The 23,392-nt window shown below is 44.2% G+C and overlaps 1 protein-coding gene across 1 annotated transcript in view; it reads left to right on the top strand.

The window, feature by feature from the left end:
* The window catches only part of dlg3 (discs, large homolog 3 (Drosophila)), a 137,363-nt gene that overhangs the window by 6,000 nt on the left and 107,971 nt on the right, over positions 1-23,392 (top strand). Inside the window, exon 3 of the mRNA XM_045207769.1 lies at positions 7,165-7,250. Within this exon, the coding sequence (XP_045063704.1) occupies positions 7,165-7,250 (86 nt within the window). The remainder of the gene's footprint in view (positions 1-7,164; positions 7,251-23,392) is intronic.

Genomic DNA, 23,392 nt, shown 5'->3' with positions numbered 1-23,392 from the left:
CGTGTTTTTCAATCCTTTGAAGAAAAAAAATCCCCACTTTGACTTTTCTTTTTTCTAACTTTTTCTTAACACTTTATTTTTAACCACTTCCAGCTACGTCTGGTTTCCCATCCAGGGACCAGCCAGGACCGACCTTGCTTAGCTTCAGAGGCAAACCAACAGTGGGATGCAGGGTGCTATGTTTCTGGAATGAATGTGCCAAAACTTGCATCGAAAGCAAAGGCCAGGGTAACATAACCAAAGATGAAGACATTTTATTTAATCGTGTTATCATTTTTCTTTTTTATCACAGATTTCTTGGGGGGGGCATCCATTTACAATTTATTTTGTTCTCACATTTCGAAATTATTTCCTTGCAATATTTTGTTTTGTTATGAATACTTTTGGGTTTATGTTTTGCTTTCAATGTAATTATTTTTGTTTGCAATAACTACACATTTTGTTCTCGACTTCAGAAGTTTTGTTTGATATTAGTGGCACAAAAGTAACTCGCTCACTAAAGGATTGCACCATATAATAATACTATTACTCTATTAAAGATGTGTAACAGGCAGTGACCTTCGTACAGCAGAACTATGTTGCCATTTGAACATAATCCATTATCCTGCACCCAAAACATTTATTCTGTCCATTGTTCCACGAATGTCCCACAAAATCACACCCTTGTCCCGCATTTGGTATTTTTAGATGTGTTCACCCTAATTCCACCAGTGAAAACATTGCTTCTGCAACATGTTAACACCATCTTTTCACATGTGAGGAGAATACCATTATTTCAACCCCACATTTGTCCAGAACAGACTATGGGAGGCGCACAGTACTACATAGAGCCATGACTACATGGAACTCTAATCCACATCAGGTAACTGATGCAAGTAGTAAAATTAGATTTAAAAAACAGATTAAAAAACACCTTATGGAACAGCGGGGACTGTGAAGCAACACAAACATAGGCGCAGACACATGCACACACACGATAACATACGCACTATACACACACGTACACATGGATTTTTGTACTGTAGATATGTGGTAGTGGTGGAGTAGGGGCCTGAGGGCACACAGTGTGTTGTGAAATTTGTGAATGTATTGTAATGTTTTAAAAATGGTATGAACTGCCTTAATTTTGCTGGACCCCAGGAAGAGTGGCAGCAGCTTGGCAGCAGCTAATGGGGATCCATAATAAATACAAATACAAAAGTCAGATTTTCACAGTTGGAGTTTTCTTACATGTGAAACTGCAAATTTGATTTTCACTATCACAAGTGGAATTGCAAGTTCACATGTGAAAAACAATCACATGTGGATGTTTTTCACATATGAACCTGGAAATTATATATTTTTTAATTGAAATTTTAAACATACAATCCACCTGCAATGAAGCCTCTCAACATTTACATTACATTTATTTAGCAGACGCTCCCATACAGAGCGACCCACAGGAGCAAGTGCCCCACTCAAGCGCACATCGACAGATCCCTCACCCAGTTGACTCAGGGACTCGAACCAGCGACCTCTCGGCTACTGGCCCAACGCTCCCAACCGCCAGGCTACCTGCCACCCCCAATCATCCAACCAAACGCTCCCAGTCCCCCCAAATTCGATTTTCACGTGATGGATTTTCACACGTGAACTTGCAATTCCCCATGCGAAAGTGAGATTTTCAAATGTGGACTTTGTTTACATAAGAAACGCCAAATGTGATTTTCACGTGAATGTTTTTCATGTGAAAATGCAATTCCAACTTGTTCAAGTGAGATTTTTACATGTGAATGTTTTTTACGTGAAGCTGTATATCCGATTTACACGTGAACGTTTTTAACATGTGAAACCGCAAATTTCACATGTGAAACTGCAATTCAAATGTGAGGTGAAAACAAGCTATTCTCCTCACATGTGAAAAGGTGGTGTTAACATGTGAACTCTAAATTTAATACGTGAAAATACGGTTTTATGTGTGAAATTTAAGCTCAACGTGAAAACAGCTATTTCACATCTGGAAATGTCATTCCACATTTTTTATAAGGGAATTCTTACAACAAAGCTAAATACTACATTGCAAAATCACAGGACAATATAATAGTGTGTGTGTGCGCGCGCCTCTCTAACCAGCTGGGCTGCAAAAAGCTCTGCCTACACACAGCTCCACTCCTACACACTCAGACACTCTTATACAGTGATGAGTCACATGCCCCCTTCTTCCACTTTTGTTCCCACTCCACCCTGTTGGGATACACCGACCCCATACAAACACTCACCAAGGACATACCGGTACATACAGTGCCTTCATCTCAAGTTCACAGAAATCACACACATATTTGTACACAAAATTATACATTTCAAGTACATGATGATCTTTCTACACATTTGTTTCCATCAATGTGTCCTGACATTGAACCTAAGAAAGTTGTAGCTTAGTCGAGCTCTTATGAGAACAGTGACCTCTTTATGTCTACAGTTCAGCAAGGAGGCCAGTGTGTGACATCAGCAACAATGTCTCCCTGCATTCTCATCAAGTGGCTGCCAGTCAAAAGGTGACCACAGGACACAGCAGCTTAAAGACATGCTCCGGAACTTTTTAAACCTCCCGCTTTGAGATGGATGTGTCAATGTGTGGTTCACACATGCATAATCTATGAGCAGAATTACTGTCTTACCTCAATTAGCCACGAAATCCCTAGTTTGAAAGCAACTGTTTTTCTGGAAGCTGTGCTGTGCTCCATTTTCCCTACATTTTCCCCCATGTGGGCCAGCCCCCTAGCAATTCAAGTTCGAGCCAATGAGCTTCAGTCCCTCACCATTTGAGTGACAGCTAGCAAGATGTACACACAGCAGAGAGAGAGAGAGAGCAATTACATGGTGCACATATGTGATGTAGTAGGCAATTTTCGGGGACGCTTGTGAGCACTACTTTCAGAACTACTGGCTAAAAAGTATACAAAAGTACCGGAGAATCTCTTTAATGACCTGAGATGTAGTGAAGGGAGACAAGAGAGGGAGAGGGAGGGGGGGGGTCAGTGTTTAAGAAACTCAATTAAAGAAGGAGGATGAGTTGAGAAAGGGAAGGCGATGGGCCGGAGGTAATTGTAGGGGAGTGAGCAGGATATGGGAGGATGAGCAATTTTGGGTTGGCAGAGAGAGGGGCCTGTGGTACAGAGCTGGCCACAGTGGGAAAACAGCATGGCCTAGTGGTGATGGATAAAAAAATAATAATATGCCATTTAGCAGACGCTTTTATCCAAAGCGACTTACAATCATGCGTGCATACATTTTTTGTGTATGGGTGGTCCCGGGGATCGAACCCACTACCTTGGCGTTACAAGCACCGTGCTCTACCAGCTGAGCTACAGAGGACCACATGGATGAGAGGGGGTGAAAGAGAACTTGGGCTCATCCTTCTCTTATGTTATAGAGGTAAAGCCAGTAGTTTTTCCAGACCATGTGATGTAACACCTACAGTGCCTTCAGAAAGTATTCACACCCCTTGACTTATTCCACATTTTGTTGTGTTACAGCCTGAATTCAGTTTTTTATTCTACAAATAATACCCCAAAATGACAAAGTGAAGACATGTTTTTAGAAAGCTTGGCAAATGTTTTGAAAATGAAATACAGAAATATCTCATTTACATGAGTATTCATACCCCTGAGTCAATACAAAGTAGAAGCACCTTTGGCAGTGATTACAGCTGTGAGTCTTTCATGCCCATGAATATTTTGAAAATTCTTCAAGCTCTGTCAAATTGGTTGTTGATCAATGCTAGACAACCATTTTCAGGTCTTGCCACAGATTTTCAAGTAGGTTTAAGTCAAAACTGTAACTCGGCCACTCAGGAACATTCACTGTCTTCTTGGTAAGCAACTCCAGTGTAGATTTGGCCTTGTGTTTTAGGTTATTGTCCTACTGAAAGGTGAATTGATCTCTCTGGTGGAAAGAAGACTGAACCAGGTTTTCCTGTAGGAATTTGCCTGTGCTTAGCTCCATTCCATTTCTTTTTTTATCCTGAAAAACTCCCCAGTCCTAAACGATTACAAGCATACCCATAACATGATGCAACCACCACTATGTGTGAAAATATGAGGAATGGTACTCAGTAATGTGTTGTATTGGTTTTGCCCCAAACATAACACTTTGTATTCAGGACAAAAAGTGAATTGCTTTGCCACATTTTTTGCAGTATCACTTTAGTGCCTTGTTGTAAACAAGATCCATGTTTTGGAATATTTTTATTCGGTACGGGCATCCTTCTTTTCACTCGTGTCAATTAGGTTAGGATTGTGGATGAACTACAATTTTGTTGATCCTTCCTCAGTTTTCTCCTATCACAGCCATTCAACTCTAACTGTTTTAAAGTCACCATTGTGTCAAGATCGTCGGTAAGAGATGAGGACCAAGGCGCAGCGTTGCAGACGAACATACTCTTTATTTATGATACACGATCAAAAACAACAAAACGATAACGTGACAGTCAATGGTCAAACACAAACCAACACGAACAAGATCCCACAACCACTGTGGGCAAACAGCCTGTTTAAATGTGGTTCCCAATCAGAGACAACCAGCCACAGCTGACACTCGTTGCCTCTGATTGAGAACCACACTGGCCAACATAGAAATGGAATACATAGATCTACACACCCTGGCTCAACATAACAGTGTCCCCAGAGCCAGGGCATGACAGTACCCCCCCCCCCCTAAAGGCGCGGACTCCGACCGCGCCAACTAAATACCACAGGGGAGGGACCGGGTGGGCACTCCGCCTTGGCGGCGGATCCGGCTCCAGGCCTGATCCCCACTCCCTCTCCAACCCCCCAAAGTACCCCTGGTCCGGTCTGGCCCCGCTGGCCGGAGCTGGACTGCACACTGATGGAGCGGATTGCTCTAGCTCCGGCGTAACGCATCTGACCGGTGCCCGGACCAGGCACCAGTGGAACAGGCACGGGCCGTGCCGGACTGACGACGCCCACCACTGGCTTGGTGTGGAGAACAGGCACGGGCCGTGCTGGACTGACGACGCACACCACTGGCTTGGTGTGAGGAGCAGGAGCGGGCCGAACCGGGCTGGCGACGCGCACCATTGGCTTGGTGCGGGAAGCAGGAGCGGACCGGACCGGGCTGACGATGCGCACCCCTGGCTTGGTGCGTGGAGCAGGAACGGACCGGACCGGGCTGACGATGCGCACCCCTGGCTTAGTGCGTGGAGCAGCAACGGGCCGGACCGGGCTGACGATACGCACCCCTGGCTTGGTGCGTGGAGCAGGAACGGGCTGGACCGGGCTGACGACTCGCACCCCTGGCTTGGTGCGAGGGGCAGGAACAGGCCGGACCGGGCTGGCGACGCGCACCATAGGCTTGGTGCGGGGAGCAGGAACAGGCCGGGCTGGGCTGGCGAAGCGCACCATAGGCTTGGTGCGAGGAGCAGGAACAGGCCGGGCCGAGCTGGCGACGCGCACCGTAGGCTTGGTGCGAGGGGCAGGAGCAGGCCGGGCCGGGCTGGCGACGCGCACCGTAGGCTTGGTGCGAGGGGCAGGAGCAGGCCGGGCCGGGCTGGCGACGCGCACCGTAGGCTTGGTGCGAGGGGCAGGAACAGGCCGGGCCGGGCTGGCGACGCGCACCGTAGGCTTGGTGCGAGGGGCAGGAACAGGCCGGGCTGGGCTGGCGACGCGCACCGTACACTTGGTGCGGGGAGCAGGAACAGACCGGACCGTACTGGGGACACACACCACTGGCCCTACACCGGGATCTGGAACGGGCCGGACCGGACTGGTAACACACCCCAGTACCTCTCGCCGTGCCTCTACACCTTCCATCTCCTCTTCGACCAGTGGCCCCCGTAACCTGGCGGCCTCCTCTGCCAACCCGCTGGGCCGCTCTATCGCGGCCTCCTGCTGCCCCGACGTCGTGAGCCCCCCCCAAAAAAAAATTCTGGGGGTCTCTCTTCCCCGTGGGCCAGGCCTCTATAGTTCTCGCCCAACTCTCGCTCTTCTGCTTCCAACTCCCGCCATTCAGCTCCTCATTTGGCTTGACCCAGTCGAAGCTCTTCCTCCACTGTTCCCAAGTCCACCCTCTCTGCTCCTCACTAGGCTTGACCCAGTCGAGGTTGCCACGGAGATCTGCTAGCGATTCCCCTGGCGATGGCTCCTGGACACGCTGCTTGGTCCAGTTTTGGTGGGATCTTCTGTCAAGATCGTCGGTAAGAGATGAGGACCAAGGCGCAGCGTTGCAGACGAACATACTCTGTATTTATGATACACGATCAAAAACAACAAAACGATAACGTGACAGTCAATGGTCAAACACAAACCAACATGAACAAGATCCCACAACCACTGTGGGCAAACAGCCTGTTTAAATGTGGTTCCCAATCAGAGACAACCAGCCACAGCTGACACTCGTTGCCTCTGATTGAGAACCACACTGGCCAACATAGAAATGGAATACATAGATCTACACACCCTGGCTCAACATAACAGTGTCCCCAGAGCCAGGGCGTGACACATTGGCTTCATGGTGAAATCCCTGAGTGGTTTCCTTCCTCTCTGGCAACTGAGTTAGGAAGGACGCCTGTATCTTTGTAGTGACTGGGTGTATTAATACACCATCGAAAGTGTAATTAATAACTTCACCATGCTAGGTTTAATCCATTTTAAATTCAGGCTGTAACACAAACATGTTTGGAAAAAGTCCAGGGGTATGAATACTTTCTGAAGGCACTGTAGTTATATGCCATAGACATCACAGACAGTCCAACATCTTCATTCTCTACCCTTCGTTCAGATGGGGTATTTGTGGAGAAATCTACCTCTCTCATCTAATTTAGTCTAAACTCATTTACGTAGGAGGCAGAGTGCTGATCTTTATTAGACCATACAAAGGATGACTTGTTATTGAAGTTGGGCTGTTTGGACATGGACTTAATGATCAACTATGCAGTCAGGATTTTAGTCATACAACAACATTTAGAGAACTTAAATGCATAGTAGTGAACAGATGTCTCACCCCTACATCTGCTCTGAGAGGCACACTGAAGAAAACAAGCAACATTCAGTGTCTTAATGATACATTATCTATGGGATTTTTTTGTGGATTGTCATTCAAATACTCACATCCGAGTGGACAATGGCCTTTATTTCTATAACTTGTTGTTTATTTAATTCCTTGCAGATATCCAAGAATGTTACAAGGTGACCCTGCAACTGAACACAACACAGAACGGTGTGCTGGAGGCCAGTGCTGAGGATGCGGGGGAGGTGAGAAACTTAGATAAAGGCCTGCTTCTCTTTATCAGTCAACCTGTACACAATGCAAAAATATGTAAACTGGATACCAGTCGTATGCCTTTACAAATACTCTGTACATCTTACATAACGCACAAAATATACTTTAGTGATCCTCGCTTATATGAGCCACGTTACAATTCCCACCAAGTGGTTAATCCTATTGCTGCGATGCGTAGGGTGTTTTGCCTTTCACTCCCCTGTCCCGCCGTTTGCTACATTGGTGTCAGAAGTGAGGAGAGAGAGAGAGGGGGAGAGAGAGAGAAAGTAGTGGTTGTCTGGGAGAGATGGAGAGTGAGGGATATGCAGAGAGAAAGTAGTGGTTGTCTGGGAGAGATGGAGAGTGAGGGATATGCAGAGAGAAAGTAGTGGTTGTCTGGGAGAGATGGAGAGTGAGGGATATGCAGAGAGAAAGTAGTGGTTGTCTGGGAGAGATGGAGAGTGAGGGATATGCAGAGAGAAAGTGGTGGTTGTCTGGGAGAGATAGATGAAGACAGACACCACAGCATTAGTCAGTTCAGCAATGGTAACACCATGTGGTCATCAGTGGGCTGCTGATAACAATGTCACCCAGTCCTTACATTACAAGTGTTTGCAATCACATCACATGGTCACTGCCAGTAATAATTATAGACAAGCTTTGGAAAAATAACCACTGAGAAATTTGGTAGAAAGTAGTGGCTCCTCAGAGGAGGAAGGGAAGGACCAATTTAAATAGTGAAACATTAAAAAAGTATATTCACGTCACCAAATAACTGATTAAAACACACTGTTTTGCAATTAAGTTCTACAGTAGCCTCAACAGCATCCTCTGGCTACATTGACTTCAATACAAAACCTAGGAGGCTCATGGTTCTCATCCCCTTCCATAGACTTACACAGTAATTATGACAACTTCCGGAGGACGGCCTCCAACCTATCAGAGCTCTTTATAATTTTATGACTGATAAATACCAACTATCAGTTACCTAGATCATGGATGGGCAACTGGCATCATGCAGCCTGCGGCCCCCCTTTTGTAGGCCCGCGGATCAATATATAAGTGGAGGCATGCATTTGGTGTATTTGATACCATTCAACTTATTCCGCTCCAGCCATTACCACGAGCCCGTCCTCCCCAATTAACGTGCCACCAACTTCCTGTGTAATATATTCAGTGCATTCGGAAAGTATTCAGACCCCTTGACTTTTTTTCCACATTTTGTTATGTTACAGCCTTATTCTAAAATTGATTAAATTGTTTGTTCCCTCATCAATCTACACACAATACTCCATAATGACAAAGCAAAAACAGGTTTTTAATTTTATTTGCAAGTGTATAAAAAAAAACAACTGATATCACATTTACATAAGTATTCAGACCCTTTACTCAGTACTTGAAGCAATTACAGCCTCAAGTCTTCTTGGGTATGACGCTACAAGCTTGGCACACCTGTATTTGGGGAGTTTCTCCCATTCTTCTCTGCAGATCCTCTCAAGCGCTGTCAGGTTGGATGGGGAGCGTTACTGCACAGCTATTTTCAGGTCTCTTCAGAGATGTTCGATCGTGTTCTAGTCCGGGCTCTGACTGGGCCACTCAAGAATATTCAGAGACTTGTCCCGAAGCCACTCCTGCGTTGTCTTGGCTGTGTGCTTAGGGTCATTGTCCTGTTGAAAGATTAACTTTCACCCCAGTCTGAGGTCCTGAGCGCTCTGGAGCAGGTTTTCATCAAGGATCTCTCCGTACTTTGCTCCGTTCATCTTTCCCTCGATCCTGACTAGTCTCCCAGTCCCTGCCGCTGAAAAACATCCCCACAACATGATGCTGCCACCACCATGGTTCACGGTAGGGATGGTGCCAGGTTTCCTCCAGATGTGACGCTTGTCATTAGCAGCCAAAGGGTTCAATCTTGGTTTCATCAGACCAGAGAATCTTGTTTCTCATGGTCTGAGTCCTTTAGGTGCCTTTTGGCAAACTCCAAGTGGGCTGTCATGTGCCTTTTACTGAGGAGTGGCTTCCGTCTGGCCACTCTACCATAAAGGCCTGATTGGTGGCAGTGCTGCAGAGATGGTTGTCCTTCTGGAAGGTTCTCCCAGCTCCACAGAGGAACTGTGGAGCTCTGTCAGAGTGACCATTGGGTTCTTGGTCACCTCGCTGACCAAGGCCCTTCTCTCCCGATTGCTCAGTTTGGCCGGGCAGCCAGCTCTAGGAAGCGTCTTGGTGGTTCCAAACTACTTCCACTTAAGAAGGATGGAGGCCACTGTGTTCTTGGGGACCTTCAATGCTGTCGAAATTTTTGGGCACCCTTCGCCAGATCTGTGCCTCGACACAATCCTGTCTCGGAGCTCTACGGACAATTACTTCGACCTCATGGCTTGGTTTTTGCTCTGACATGCACTGTCAACTGTGTGACCTTATATAAACAGGTGTGTGCCTTTCCAAATCATGTCCAATCAATTGAATTTACCACAGGTGGACTCCAATGAAGATGTAGAAACATCTTAAGGATGATCAATGGAAACAGGATGCTCAATTTCGAGTCTCATAGCAAAGGGTCTGAATACTTATGTAAATAAGGTATTTCTGTTTTTTATTTTTAATAAATGTACAAACATTTCTAAAAACCTGTTTTCGCTTTGTCATTATGCGGTATTGTGTGTAGATTGATGAAGAACATTTTTATTTAATCAATTTTAGAATAAGTATGTAACGTAACAAAATGTGGAAAAAGTCAAGGGGTCTGAATACTTTCCGAATGCACTGTATATATATATATTTTTTTTTTTTTGGAACTCAGTCAGGGTCTCAACTTACACAAGGTGCAATTTTGAAATTTGGTTGTGCATCAGCAGTTTTTCTCTTCTTATGCCAGTCAGTTACAGTCACTCAATTAGCCCATTTTTAGATTGGTAAGTTAGTCTAGCCAGCTATCTAAACTTGTAGTAATCATGGTCAAATTACCGACCGGGGGGGCCACATTGATTTTGTTAGTCACTCTTACTCAGATATCATATAAAAACACTGAAAACATTTCTCTCCACCATATGGCAAAATGTGTAGAATTGCAGGTAATTAGCTTTAAAATGGAAAAATCTTCTCTCCGCCCGTGGTAAAATGTGTAGAATTGCAGCAAACTTGCTTTAATAGTTCCACATTTTCTCTACGCCCCATGGAAAAATTTGTAGAATTGCAGGAAATGATCTCTAAAACATTTTTTTTTCTCTGCTGTCAAGAGGGGGACTGCTAAAATGTTTTGCTCGCAAGGTGGGGGGAACCCCCAACAATATTTCACTTAGGGCCCCCAAAAGGCTGCATGTGTGGGTATGGCTGTGGGTATGCAGATCCGTGAGCCACTGCGGCCCCTCATGATGAGTTCAAAGTTGCCCATCCCTGGCCTAGATCATGTATTTTCAGGTCGAGATACCTCATTAAGCAACTGCTCTCTATCCCTCTCAATCGTGCGATCTTCTGTCTCTTCTCTCCCTCAACGCGTGCCCCACACAGACCGGACAAGAAGGTGCGCAATGGATTATAGTCGTTGTAGTTCATTACCAAGTTTTCTGCACTAAACTATGTAGAATATTGGCCTGTTAATTTTTATATATATATTTTATTTATTTATTGTCACATACACCAGAATGTGTTGAAATCTAATCTAATCAAATAAAATTGTATTTGTCACATGCGTCAAATACAACAGGTGTAGACCTTATCGTGAAATGCTTACTTAACCAATGCAGTTTTAAGAAAATAGAGTTAAGAAATTATTCACTAAATAAACTAAAGTATGGGTCAGCCATAGTAGTACCGCACCCCTGGAGCAAATTAAGGTTAAGTAGCTTGCTCAAGGGCTCATGAACTCGAACCAGCGACTTTTCGGTTACTGGCCCAACGCTCTAACCGCAACTCCCTACTACATTGCACAGTTCAGGCTTGATCTGATTTATCTCTATAGAAACTGTGCATTGAGCTCACAGAACAAAAATGAACTAAATGAAATTCAAATAATTGAACCAACGTCGATCAATTAGTTGTTTAAAAAAAACAAAATAAACGAAATGTTGGTTAGTCGCTCAGCACTACACTAAATTGAGAAGATGTCATTATGTTGTGTTTTGGTGATTAAACCAATGTATTAATTATAATTCACAGTAAACTTATATTTTGGATCAATGGCTGTGTAGTGAAAGATACAAACAAAATGAATGCACAAATGAAAGGGTTTGAATGTAAGACTGACTGCGTTACAAGTGTTACTAGTTTGGAGTTTTGTACTACGAGATTAGAAAATTCGCCACATACAGTGGGTATAGAAAGTCACCACCCCCTTTCAAAATGTTCACCTTTTGTTGCCTTACAGCCTGAAATGAAAACACATAAAATTATACTTTTTCCAGCTTTATTTACACCCACAATATCCAATCTGAAAATTTTATTTTTACTTTATTTAACCAGGTAAGCCAGTTGAGAACAAGTTCTCATTTACAACTGCGACCTGGCCAAGATAAAGCAAAGCAGTGCGATAAAAACAGCAACACAGAGTTACATATGGGGTAAAACAAAACATAATGTCAAAAATACAACAGAAAATAAATATACAGTGTGTGCAAATGTAGCAATTTATGGAGGTAAGGCAATAAATAGGCCATAGTGCAAAATAATGACAATTAGTATTAACACTGGAATAATAGATGTGCAAGAGATGATGTGCAAATAGAGATACTGGGGTGCAAATGAGCAAAATATATAACAATATGGGGATGAGGTAGTTGGGTGGGCTAATTTCAGATGGGCTGTGTACAGGTGCAGTGATCGGTAAGGTGCTCTGACAACTGATGCTTAAAGTTAGTGAGGGAGATAAGAGTCTCCAGCTTCAGAGATTTTTGCAGTTCGTTCCAGTCATTGGCAGCAGAGAACTGGAAGGAATGGCGGCCAAAGGAGGTGTTGGCTTTGGGGATGACCAGTGAGATATACCTGCTGGAGCGCAGACCAAGGGTGGGTGTTGCTATGGTGACCAGTGAGCTAAGATAAGGCAGGGATTTGCCTAGCAGTGATTTATAGATGGCCTGGAGCCAGTGGGTTTGGCGACGAATATGTAGTGAGGACCAGCCAACAAGAGCGTACAGGTCACAGTGGTGGGTAGTATATGGGGCATTGGTGACAAAACGGATGGCACTGTGATCCAATTTGCTGAGTAGAGTGTTGGAGGCTATTTTGTAAATGACATCGCCAAAGTGAAGGATCGGTAGGATAGTCAGTTTTACGAGGGCATGTTTGGCAGCATGAGTGAAGGAGACTTTGTTGCGAAATAGGAAGCCGATTCTAGATTTAACTTTGGATTGGAGATGCTTAATGTGAGTCTGGAAGGAGAATTTACAGTCTAACCAGACACCTAGGTATTTGTAGTTGTCCACATACTCTAGGTCAGACCCATCGAGTGTAGCGATTCTAGTCGGGTGGGCGGGTGCCAGCAGCGTTCGATTGAAGAGCATGCATTTCGTTTTACTAGTGTTTAAGAGCAGTTGGAGGCTACGGAAGGAGTGTTGTATGGCATTGAAGCTCGTTTGGAGGTTTGTTAACACAGTGTCCAATGACGGGCCAGATGTATACAAAATGGTGTCGTCTGCGTAGAGGTGGATCTGAGAGTCACCAGCAGCAAGAGCGACATCATTGATATACACAGAGAAAAGAGTTGGCCCCATGATTGAACCCTGTGGCACCCCCATGGAGACTGCCATAGGTCCAGACAACAGGCCCTCCGATTTGACACATTGAACTCTATCTGAGAAGTAGTTGGTGAACCAGGCGAGGCAGTCATTTGAGAAACCAAGGCTATTTAGTCTGCCAATAAGAATGCGGTGGTTGACAGAGTCGAAAGCCTTGGCCAGGTCGATGAAGACGGCTGCACAGTACTGTCTATTATCGATCGCAGTTATAATATCATTTTGGACCTTGAGCGTGGCTGAGGTGCACCCATGACCAGCTCAGAAACCGGATTGCATAGCGAAGAAGTTACGGTGTGATTCGAAATGGTCGGTGATCTGTTTGTTAACTTGGCTTTCAAAAACTTTTGAAAGGCAGGGCAGGATGGATATAGGTCTGTAACAGTTTGGATCTAGAGTGTCACCACCTTTGAAGAGGGGGATGACCACGGCAGCTTTCCAATCAGGCTAGTAATAGGGGTTGCGTCAATTTATGCTGCTATTTTTAGAAAGAAAGGTTCCAGATTGTCTAGCCCAGATGATTTGTAGGGTCCAGATTTTGCAGCTCTTTCAGAACATCAGCTGTCTGAATCTGTGTGAAGGAGAAGAAGGGGGGGCATGGGCAAGTTGCAGCGGAGGGTGCAGAGCTGGTGGCCGGGGTAGTGGTAGCCAGGTGGAAAGCATGGCCAGCCGTAGCAAATGCTAATTCTCGATTATTGTAGATTTATCGGTGGTGATAGTGTTTCCTAGCCTCAGTGCAGTGGGCAGCTGGGAGGAGGTGCTCTTATTCTCCATGGACTTTACAGTGTCCCAAAACTTTTTGGAGTTAGTGCTACAGGATGCAAATTTCTGTTTGAAAAAGCTAGCCTTTGCTTTCCTAACTGCTGGTGTATATTGGTTCCTAACTTCGCTGAAAAGTTGCATATCGCGGGGGCTATTCGATGCTAATGCAGTACGCCACAGGATGTTTTTGTGCTGGTCAAGGGCAGTCAAGTCTTGAGGAGAACCAGGGGCTATATCTGTTCTTAGTTCTGAATTTTTTGAATGGGGCATGCTTATTTAAGATTGAGAGGAAAGCACTTTTAAAGAACAACCAGGCATCCTCTACTGACGGAATGAGATCGATATCCATCCAGGATACCTGGGCCAGGTCAATTAGGAAGGCCTGCTCGCTAAAGTGTTTTAGGGAGCGTTTGACAGTGATGAGGGTGGTCGTTTGACCGCGGACCTGTTACGGACGCAGGCAATAAGGCAGTGATCGCTGAGATCCTGGTTGAAGACAGCGGAGGTGTATTTAGAGGGTAAGTTAGTCAGGATGATATCTATGAGGGTGCCCATGTTTACGGATTTAGGGTTGTACCTGGTAGGTTCCTTGATAATTTGTGTGAGATTGAGGGCATCTAGTTTGGATTGTAGGATGGCCGGGGTGTTAAGCATATCCCAGTTTAGGTCACCAAGCAGTACAAACTCTGAGGATAGATGGGGGGCAATCAATTCACATATGGTGTCCAGGGCACAGCTGGGGGCTGAGGGGGGTCTGTAGCAAGCAGCAACAGTGAGAGCCTTGTTTCTGGAAAGGTGGATTGTCAAACTGTTTGGGCACAGACCTGGATAGTATGATAGAGCTCTGCAGGCTATCTCTACAGTAGATTGCAACTCCACCCCCTTTGGCAGTTCTATCTAGGCGGAAAATGTTGTAGTTGGGGATGGAATTTTCTGACTTTTTGGTGGCCTTCCTAAGCCAGGATTCAGACACTGCTAGAACATCAGGGTTGACGGAGTGTGCTAACGCAGTGAATAACTCAAACTTAGGAAGGAGGCTTCTGATGTTAACGTGCAGAAAACCAAGGCTTTTACAGGTACAGAAGTCAACAAATGATAGCTCCTGGGGAGTAGGAGTGATACCGGGGGCTGCAGGGCCTGGGTTAGCCTCTACATCACCAGAGGAACAGAGGAGGACTAGAATAAGGATACGGCTAAAGGCTTTAAGAACTGGTCTTCTAGTACATTGGGTACAGAGAATAAAGGGAGCAGAATAGATTCAGGGCAATATGTACAGACAAGGATATGGAAGGGTATGAGTACAGTGGAGGTAAACCTAAGCGTTGGGTAACAATGAAAGAGATAGCCTCATTGGAGGCACCGATTGAGCCGGTCTCGGCGTGTATGGGGGGTGGAACAAAGGAGCTATTTGAGGCAGTTTGAGAGGGACTTGGGGTTCTACAGTGAAATTGTATAATAAGAACTAACTGGAACAGCAATAGGCAAGGCATATTGACATGGGAGAGAGGCATAAAGCAATCACAGGTGTTATTAGAGAGAGCTAAGACAACAACTGGTAATGGCAATGAAAGTTTGGGCTGAGGCTAAACAGATAAACAGGACAGGGTACCGTGTAAAGGAACAGTCCAGCAGGCATCAGCTGTGCAGCTGAGTGATCATAAGGTCCAGTGAACAGCAATATGTGAGTCCGAGAGCAGTTTAAATTGGTGCTACAGCACAGCGAGCAGGAAGCACGGCTGTTGTTTGCGTGTGCTAGCGGGTCGGGGCTAGCAGAAGGATCTTCGTGGTTGTCGCAACAGGAAGCCTGTTGAAACCACAGACGATTATGTCGGCAGACCAGTCATGATGGATCGGCGGGGCTCCGTGTCGACTCTAGGAGGTCCCGTCCGGTTGACAGAGAGGTAGATAGCCGGGAGATGTGCCTGACTCGAGGCTAGCTCAAGGCTGATTAGCCAACAACAACATCCATTTGGTTGCAGCTAGCTAGTTGCGATGATCCGGTGTTAAAGGTCCAGTGATTCAGTGATTCCGACAGAAAAACCGATATGTTCTGGGTCGATAACTCGCTGTGCAGACAGTGCAGACTGGCCGATAATAGTCCAGGCTAGAGCTGGCTGGTAGGTAGTGCAGGCCACGGACAATGGTGAAAAACCACTAATGGTGGCTAATAGCAAGTAGCTAGTTAGCTGGCTACTCCCGTCCGGTAGACAAAGAGGTAGATAGCCGGGATATGGGCCTGGCTCGAGGCTAGCTCAAGGCTAACTGGTGCTTGCTTCGGGGGCAATGGTGATTAGCCTTCAGCAACATCCATTTGGTTGCGGCTAGCTAGTTGTGATCCGGTGTTAAGGTCCAGTGATTCAGTTATTCCGGCAGAAAATCCGATGTTCTGGGTGAAAACCGCTAACGGTGGCTAATAGCAAGTAGCTAGTTAGCTAGTTAGCTGGCTAGCTAGTTTCAACTGGAGATTCTAGATAAAGGTGAGTCAATAATAGAATCCATTCCACATTGAGTGAGGCGGGTTGCAGGAAAGTATATTTAGTAGAAGGATGAAAAGTGTGATAGGGAAATATATACGTAAAATACAAAAAAAATACATAAAAACTGGCTATTTACACGGACACACAACAGAGAACATGACCGCACTGCTACGTCATCTTGGTATTAAGTAAAACAGTAAAATACCCTATTTGGATAAGTGAACACTCTCCCTTAGAATTGCAATTGCAAACTTGCTGCGGTATAACCAACCACCTTCCAGATCACAAATCAAGCTAATTGGCTTCCATCTGTGATCAATTGTAGTGACTTTGATTAGTTCAGAATAAAAGCAGTTGTTCATAGAGGACTCCACTGCTTAGTAGTGAAATTCAAAGCAAATAATCCACTATGGGCGGAAAGGTACTTTCAAAAGATCTACGAGATAAAGTTGTGGAAATGCACAAGTCAAGGGATGGATTTCAAAGGCTATCCCTCGGAGCACAGTTAAGACCATTATTAATAAGTGGAAGGCGTATGGCACCACCCAGACCCTGCATTGATCAGGCCGTCCCTCCAAACTGGATGACCGGGCAAGGAGGAGACTGATCAGAGAGGCTACCAAGAAGCCAATGGCGACTTTGAAGGAGCTTCAGGTCTTCATGGCAAAGACTGGTCAGTGTGTGTCAATGTGTGTGACCTCAATATCACAAGCGCTCCACAAATCTGGCCTCTATGGGAGGGTGGCAAGAAAAAACCACTCCTCAAATAAAGCCACATTAAGTCTCGTTTGAGCTTTGCCAAAAAGCACATTGTAGATTCCGAGGCCAAGTGGCAAAAGGTGCTGTGGTCAGATGAGACCAAAATTGAACTTTTTGGCCTGAACACAAAATGATATGTCTGGCGAAAACCCAATACATCTTTCCACCCAAAGAACACCATGCCTACAGTAAAGCACGGCGGTGGCAGCATCCTGTTGTGGGGGTGTTTATCTTAAGCAGGGACTGGAGCACTTGTCAGGATAGAAGGGAAAATAGACAGTGCAAAATACTGGCAGGTTCTTGAGGAGAACCTGCAGCCCTCTGCCAGGAAGTTGAAAGTGGGAAGATGGTTCACTTTTCAACATGACAATGACCCGAAGCACACTGCCAAAGCAACCGTACAGTGGCTGAAGGACAAGAAGGTTAATGTCCTTGAGTGGCCTAGTCAGAGCCCCGACCTAAATCCCATCGAGAATTTGTGGAATGACTTGAAGAGTGCACGGTCACAATGCAATTTGACTGAGCTTGAACAATTCTGCAAGGAAGAATGGGCAAATATTGCACAGTCTAGGTGTGCAAAATTAGTAGAGACGTATTCAAGGAGACTCATGGCTGTAATTCAAGCAAAAGGTGGTTCCACCAAGTATTAACTCAGGGGGGTGTTCACATATCCAAATAGGATATTTTGCTATTTTAATTGTAATACATCTTCAGAGTTCTTTTGATTTCCCCCCCCACTATTTTATGTGTTTTCATTTCAGGCTGTAAGGCAACAAAAGGTGAACATTTTGAAAGGGGGTGGTGACTTTCTATACCCACTGTACTTGTGAAAATATTACCAAAGCGATAAAATAACTATTTGGCCTGACTACTACCTCCTACTACACGGTGTGTGTGGTGTGTGGCTACAACCGCTTTCTCAGCTGCTTTAAGTAAAGAGGTTTTTAATTTAATAGTGATAGTCCATAATAAATCAATCCAGGACATCGGATAGAAAAAATTGGGTCTTATATACCATTATGATTTAACCTGCCCCCAAAACAATCAAGTAATGGCAATGGGTTTTTAAAATCCATGTGCTTAGACTGAATAGCAAACTTTTCCCATCACCGAAAGCAAATGTATAATCTGGAATGCCTTACCAGTCAGTACGGGCTATATACAGTGGGGAGAACAAGTATTTGATACACTGCCGATTTTGCAGGTTTTCCTACTTACAAAGCATGTAGAGGTCTGTAATTTGTATCATAGGTACACTTCAACTGTGAGAGACGGAATCTAAAACAAAAATCCAGAAAATCACATTGTATGATTTTTAAGTAATTAATTTGCATTTTATTGCATGACATAAGTATTTGATACATCAGAAAAGCAGAACTTAATATTTGGTACAGAAACCTTTGTTTGCAATTACAGAGATCATACGTTTCCTGTAGGTCTTGACCAGGTTTGCACACACTGCAGCAGGGATTTTGGCCCACTCCTCCATACAGACCTTCTCCAGATCCTTCAGGTTTCAGGGCTGTCTCTGGGCAATACGGACTTTCAGCTCCCTCCAAATATTTTCTATTGGGTTCAGGTCTGGAGACTGGCTAGGCCACTCCAGGACCTTGAGATGCTTCTTACGGAGCCACTCCTTAGTTGCCCTGGCTGTGTGTTTCGGGGTCGTTGTCATGCTGGAAGACCCAGCCACGACCCATCTTCAATGCTCTTACTGAGGGAAAGGAGGTTGTTGGCCAAGATCTCGCGATACATGGCCCCATCCATCCTCCCCTCAATACGGTGCAGTCGTCCTGTCCCCTTTGCAGAAAAGCATCCCCAAAGAATGATGTTTCCACCTCCATGCTTCACGGTTGGGATGGTGTTCTTGGGGTTGTACTCATCCTTCTTCTTCCTCCAAACACGGCGAGTGGAGTTTAGACTAAAAAGCTCTATTTTTGTCTCATCAGACCACATGACCTTCTCCCATTCCTCCTCTGGATCATCCAGATGGTCATTGGCAAACTTCAGACGAGCCTGGACATGCGCTGGCTTGAGCAGGGGGACCTTGCGTGCGCTGCAGGATTTTAATCCATGACGGCGTAGTGTGTTACTAATGGTTTTCTTTGAGACTGTGGTCCCAGCTCTCTTCAGGTCATTGACCAGGTCCTGCCGTGTAGTTCTGGGCTGATCCCTCACCTTCCTCATGATCATTGATGCCCCACGAGGTGAGATCTGGCATGGAGCCCCAGACCGAGGGTGATTGACCGTCATCTTGAACTTCTTCCATTTTCTAATAATTGCGCCAACAGTTGTTGCCTTCACACCAAGCTGCTTGTCTATTGTCCTGTAGCCCATCCCAGCCTTGTGCAGGTCTACAATTTTATCCCTAATGTCCTTACACAGCTCTCTGGTCTTGGCCATTGTGGAGAGGTTGGAGTCTGTTTGATTGAGTGTGTGGACAGGTGTCTTTTATACAGGTAACGAGTTCAAACAGGTGCAGTTAATACAGGTAATGAGTGGAGAACAGGAGGGCTTCTTAAAGAAAAACTAACAGGTCTGTGAGAGCCGGAATTCTTACTGGTTGGTAGGTGATCAAATACTTATGTCATGCAATAAAATGCAAATGAATTACTTAAAAATCATACAATGTGATTTTCTGGATTTTTGTTTTAGATTCCGTCTCTCACAGTTGAAGTGTACCTATCATAGAAATTACAGACCTCTACATGCTTTGTAAGTAGGAAAACCTGCAAAATCGGCAGTGTATCAAATACTTGTTCTCCCCACTGTATACACAATGTGTGAAAAGATAAATTGGAAAAGTCTGAAATAAAGGTACCTCCCTAAAGGTGCGCTGCCATCTGGAATCACTTAGTAATCTCGCGTTGCAACTACTACGGAGTATGGGGACTAGGGAGTGAGCTTTGGAAAATGTAGATTTAAACGTTTATTTTTACCATTGTTCACACATTGTATAGCCCATAACGACTTGTAACGCATTCCGGATTATAGACTTGCCTTCAGTGACAGGAAAGGTTTCTGGGAAATAGGTAAACCAGAGGGTTGGTAAATTTGTTTTCTGGGTACAGGATGTCGCCTTCACCATTGGGAGACCAACTACAGGAGCAAAGAGGCTATAGTTGGGCATGCCTTTTTGTATTTTGGTTTTTGTACATATTTATTGTCCCCCACAATCTGTCTCCGTCCGTTAGTACGTTCGTACGTTTGTCACATGCGATATCAGACAGCACTGGCCCAATTTTGACGAAACTTGGATGATAGAGATCCAGCATTTACAAAATTACACTGATTGGCCCAAGGGGGGTGCTATAGTCATCAATTGAAATTCAAAAATTACACTGATTGGCCCTAGGGGGATGCTATAGTAATCAACTGAAATTCCAAACTTTGATATCTCCTGTCCTGTTTGTCATTACATTTGGTTAATATATGCAGCCCCTCATGAGCAGCAAGTTTCTCATAAGGACCTATAAGCTCCACCCATTTATTTTTCTGCTAATTAGAAGTTTTGTCCCAACCAAACTTTTAACAAGCATATCTCCTGCCCCGTTTGAGCGACAGTCATGTAATTTGGACATATATGCATCTCCTTATGAGAAGTTTCCCATTATGACCTATATAATTTCAGTACTTATTGACACACTTGCACGCACACCACTAGTATACAGTATACAGTAAACAGAAATTATATTTTATCCTTCATATTAACACAATCTGGATACATGTTTTTTGTTGTTGTTGGTAACTAGTTGTTTGACAAAGTCCTTACATTTCAGAAAGAAAAGGTGCTTTTAGGATTATTGTTAATTATTGTTAATTATTGTAACTTTTTAAATTACATTTATTGTAACATTATTGTTCATTTTTGTTACATTTGCATTCGTTATATTACTTCTCCCTTGACATGTTCAATAAATTAATTTATTTTCATTGTTGACTCGGTAAGAAATCAGGAACCATGGTTAATTGTTAAAAAGACTGACTAAAATATAATTGCTGGCATAAGCCTAATTAACATAAATGTGCATGAATTTCAGAGTCTCAACTCAGACTTTTTTGCAAGTACTAATAAACTGAACAGCCGTTGCCAGAGAATTGAATGTTCATTTCACCACCATAAGCCGCCTCCAAAGTCGTTTCAGATAATTTGGCAGTACGTCCAACTGGCCTCACAACCGCAGACCACGTATAACCACGCCAGCCCAGGACCTCCACATCTGGCTTATTCACCTGCGGGATCGTCTGAGACAAGCCACCCAGACAGCTGATGAAATTGAGGAGAATTTCTGTCTGTAATAAAGCCCTTTTATGGGGAAAAATTCTGATTGGCTGGGACTGGCTCCCCAGTGGGTGGGCCTATACCCTCCCAGGCCCACCCATGGCTGCGCCCCTGCCCAGTCATGTGAAATCCATAGACTAGGGCCTAATTAATTCATTTCAATTGACAAATTTCCTTATATGAACTGTAACTCAGTAACATCGTTTAAATTGTCACGTGTTGCGTTTATATTTTTGTTCAGTATAATTTTAAGTGAGTAATCAAACAGTAAAATAATTTAAAATGCCCTAATAGCATCTTACATGCCTACATAGAGACTGTTTGCATTGGTGTAAATGATAGACAACAATGGATCAATGTAAATATTTCGCAGTCAATTCATTGACTTCAAACATTGTTGCTATCAGTATAGTCCGGCAAGACTACTATCAGTGTAAATGTCCCTAGTGTTCCCATTAAAACGAATCCTGCTTTATATTAATGCATCTCGCTATAAAGAAGTATAGTCCATTGTCTAACATACCACCCATAGTCAACTATCAACTTTTAATTTCCAGCAAGGGAAAATGCGTAATTATTTTATTATTAATTAATTAATTAATCCACACAACATACAGTACCAGTCAAAGTTTGGACACACCTACTCATTCAAGTGTTTTTCTTAATTTTCACTATTTTCTACATTGTAGAATAATAGTTAAGACATCAACACTATGAAATAACACATTTGGAATCATGTAGTAACCAAAAAAGTGTTAAACAAATCAAACTATATTTTATATTTGAGATTCTTCAAGTAGCCACCCTTTGCCTTGATGACAGTTTTGCACACTCTCAACCAGCTTCACCTGGAATGCTTTTCCAACAGTCTTGAAGGAGTTCCCACATATGCTGAGCACTTGTCGGCTGCTTTTCCTTCACTCTGCCGTCCAACTCATCCCAAACCATCTCAATTGGGTTGAGGTCGGGGGATTGTGCAGGCCAGGTCATCTGATGCAGCACTCCATCACTCTCCTTCTTGGATAAATAGCCCTTACACAGCCTGTAGGTGTGTTGGGTCATTGTCCTGATGAAAAACAAATGATAGTCCCACTAGATGGGATGGCATATCGCTGTAGAATGCTGTGGTAGCCATGCTGGTTAAGTGTGCCTTGAATTCTAAATAAATCACAAACAGTGTCACCAGCAAAGCACCCCCACACCATAACACCTCCGCCTCCAAAGCTTTACGGTGGGAACTACACATGCGGAGATCATCCATTCACCCACATTGCGTCTCACAAAGACACAGCGGTTGGAGCCAAAAATCTCCAATTTGGTATCCAGACCAAAGGACAAATTTCCCACTGGTCTAATGTCCATTGCTCGTGTTTCTTCTTCTTATTATTGGTTTCCTTTAGTAGTGGTTTCTTTGCAGCAATTCGACCATGAAGGCCTGATTCACACAGTCCCCTCTGAACAGTTGATGTTGAGATGTGTCTGTGATTTGAACTCTGAAGCGTTTATTTTGGGCTGCAATTTCTGAGGCTGGTAACTCTAATGAACTTATCCTCTGCAGCAGAGGTACCTCTGGGTCTTCCATTCCTGTGGTGGTCCTCGTGAGAGCCAGGTTCATCATAGCGCTTGATGGTTTTTGTGACTGCACTTGAAGAAACGTTCAAAGATAAGTTTTCCGTATTGACTAAAGTAATGATGGACTGTCATTTCTCTTTGCTTATTTGAGCTGTTCTTGCCATAATATGGACTTGGTCTTTTACCAAATAGGGCTATCTTCTGTATACCCCCCTCCTACCTTGTCACAACACAACTGATTGGCTCAAATACATTAAAAAATTAACTTTTAAGAAGGCACACCTGTTCATTGAAATGCATTCCAGGTGACTACCTCATGAAGCTGGTTGAGAGAATGCCAAGAGTGTGCAAAGCTGTCATCAAGGCAATGGGTGGCTATTAGAAGAATCTCAAATATAAAATAAATTTGAATTTGTTTAACACTTTTTTGGTTACTACATGATTCCATATGTGTTATTTCATAGTTTTGATGTCTTCACTATTATTCTACAATGTAGAGTAGGTGTCCAAACTTTTGACTGGTAGTGCACGTTGGAATAATTGTCACTAATTGACACAAG

The sequence above is a fragment of the Coregonus clupeaformis genome, chromosome 3 (assembly GCF_020615455.1).
Source record: "Coregonus clupeaformis isolate EN_2021a chromosome 3, ASM2061545v1, whole genome shotgun sequence".
NCBI classification, from domain to species: domain Eukaryota; kingdom Metazoa; phylum Chordata; class Actinopteri; order Salmoniformes; family Salmonidae; genus Coregonus; species Coregonus clupeaformis.
The sequence above is the reverse complement of the archived record's forward strand: the minus strand, read 5'-3'. Positions and strand labels throughout refer to the sequence as shown.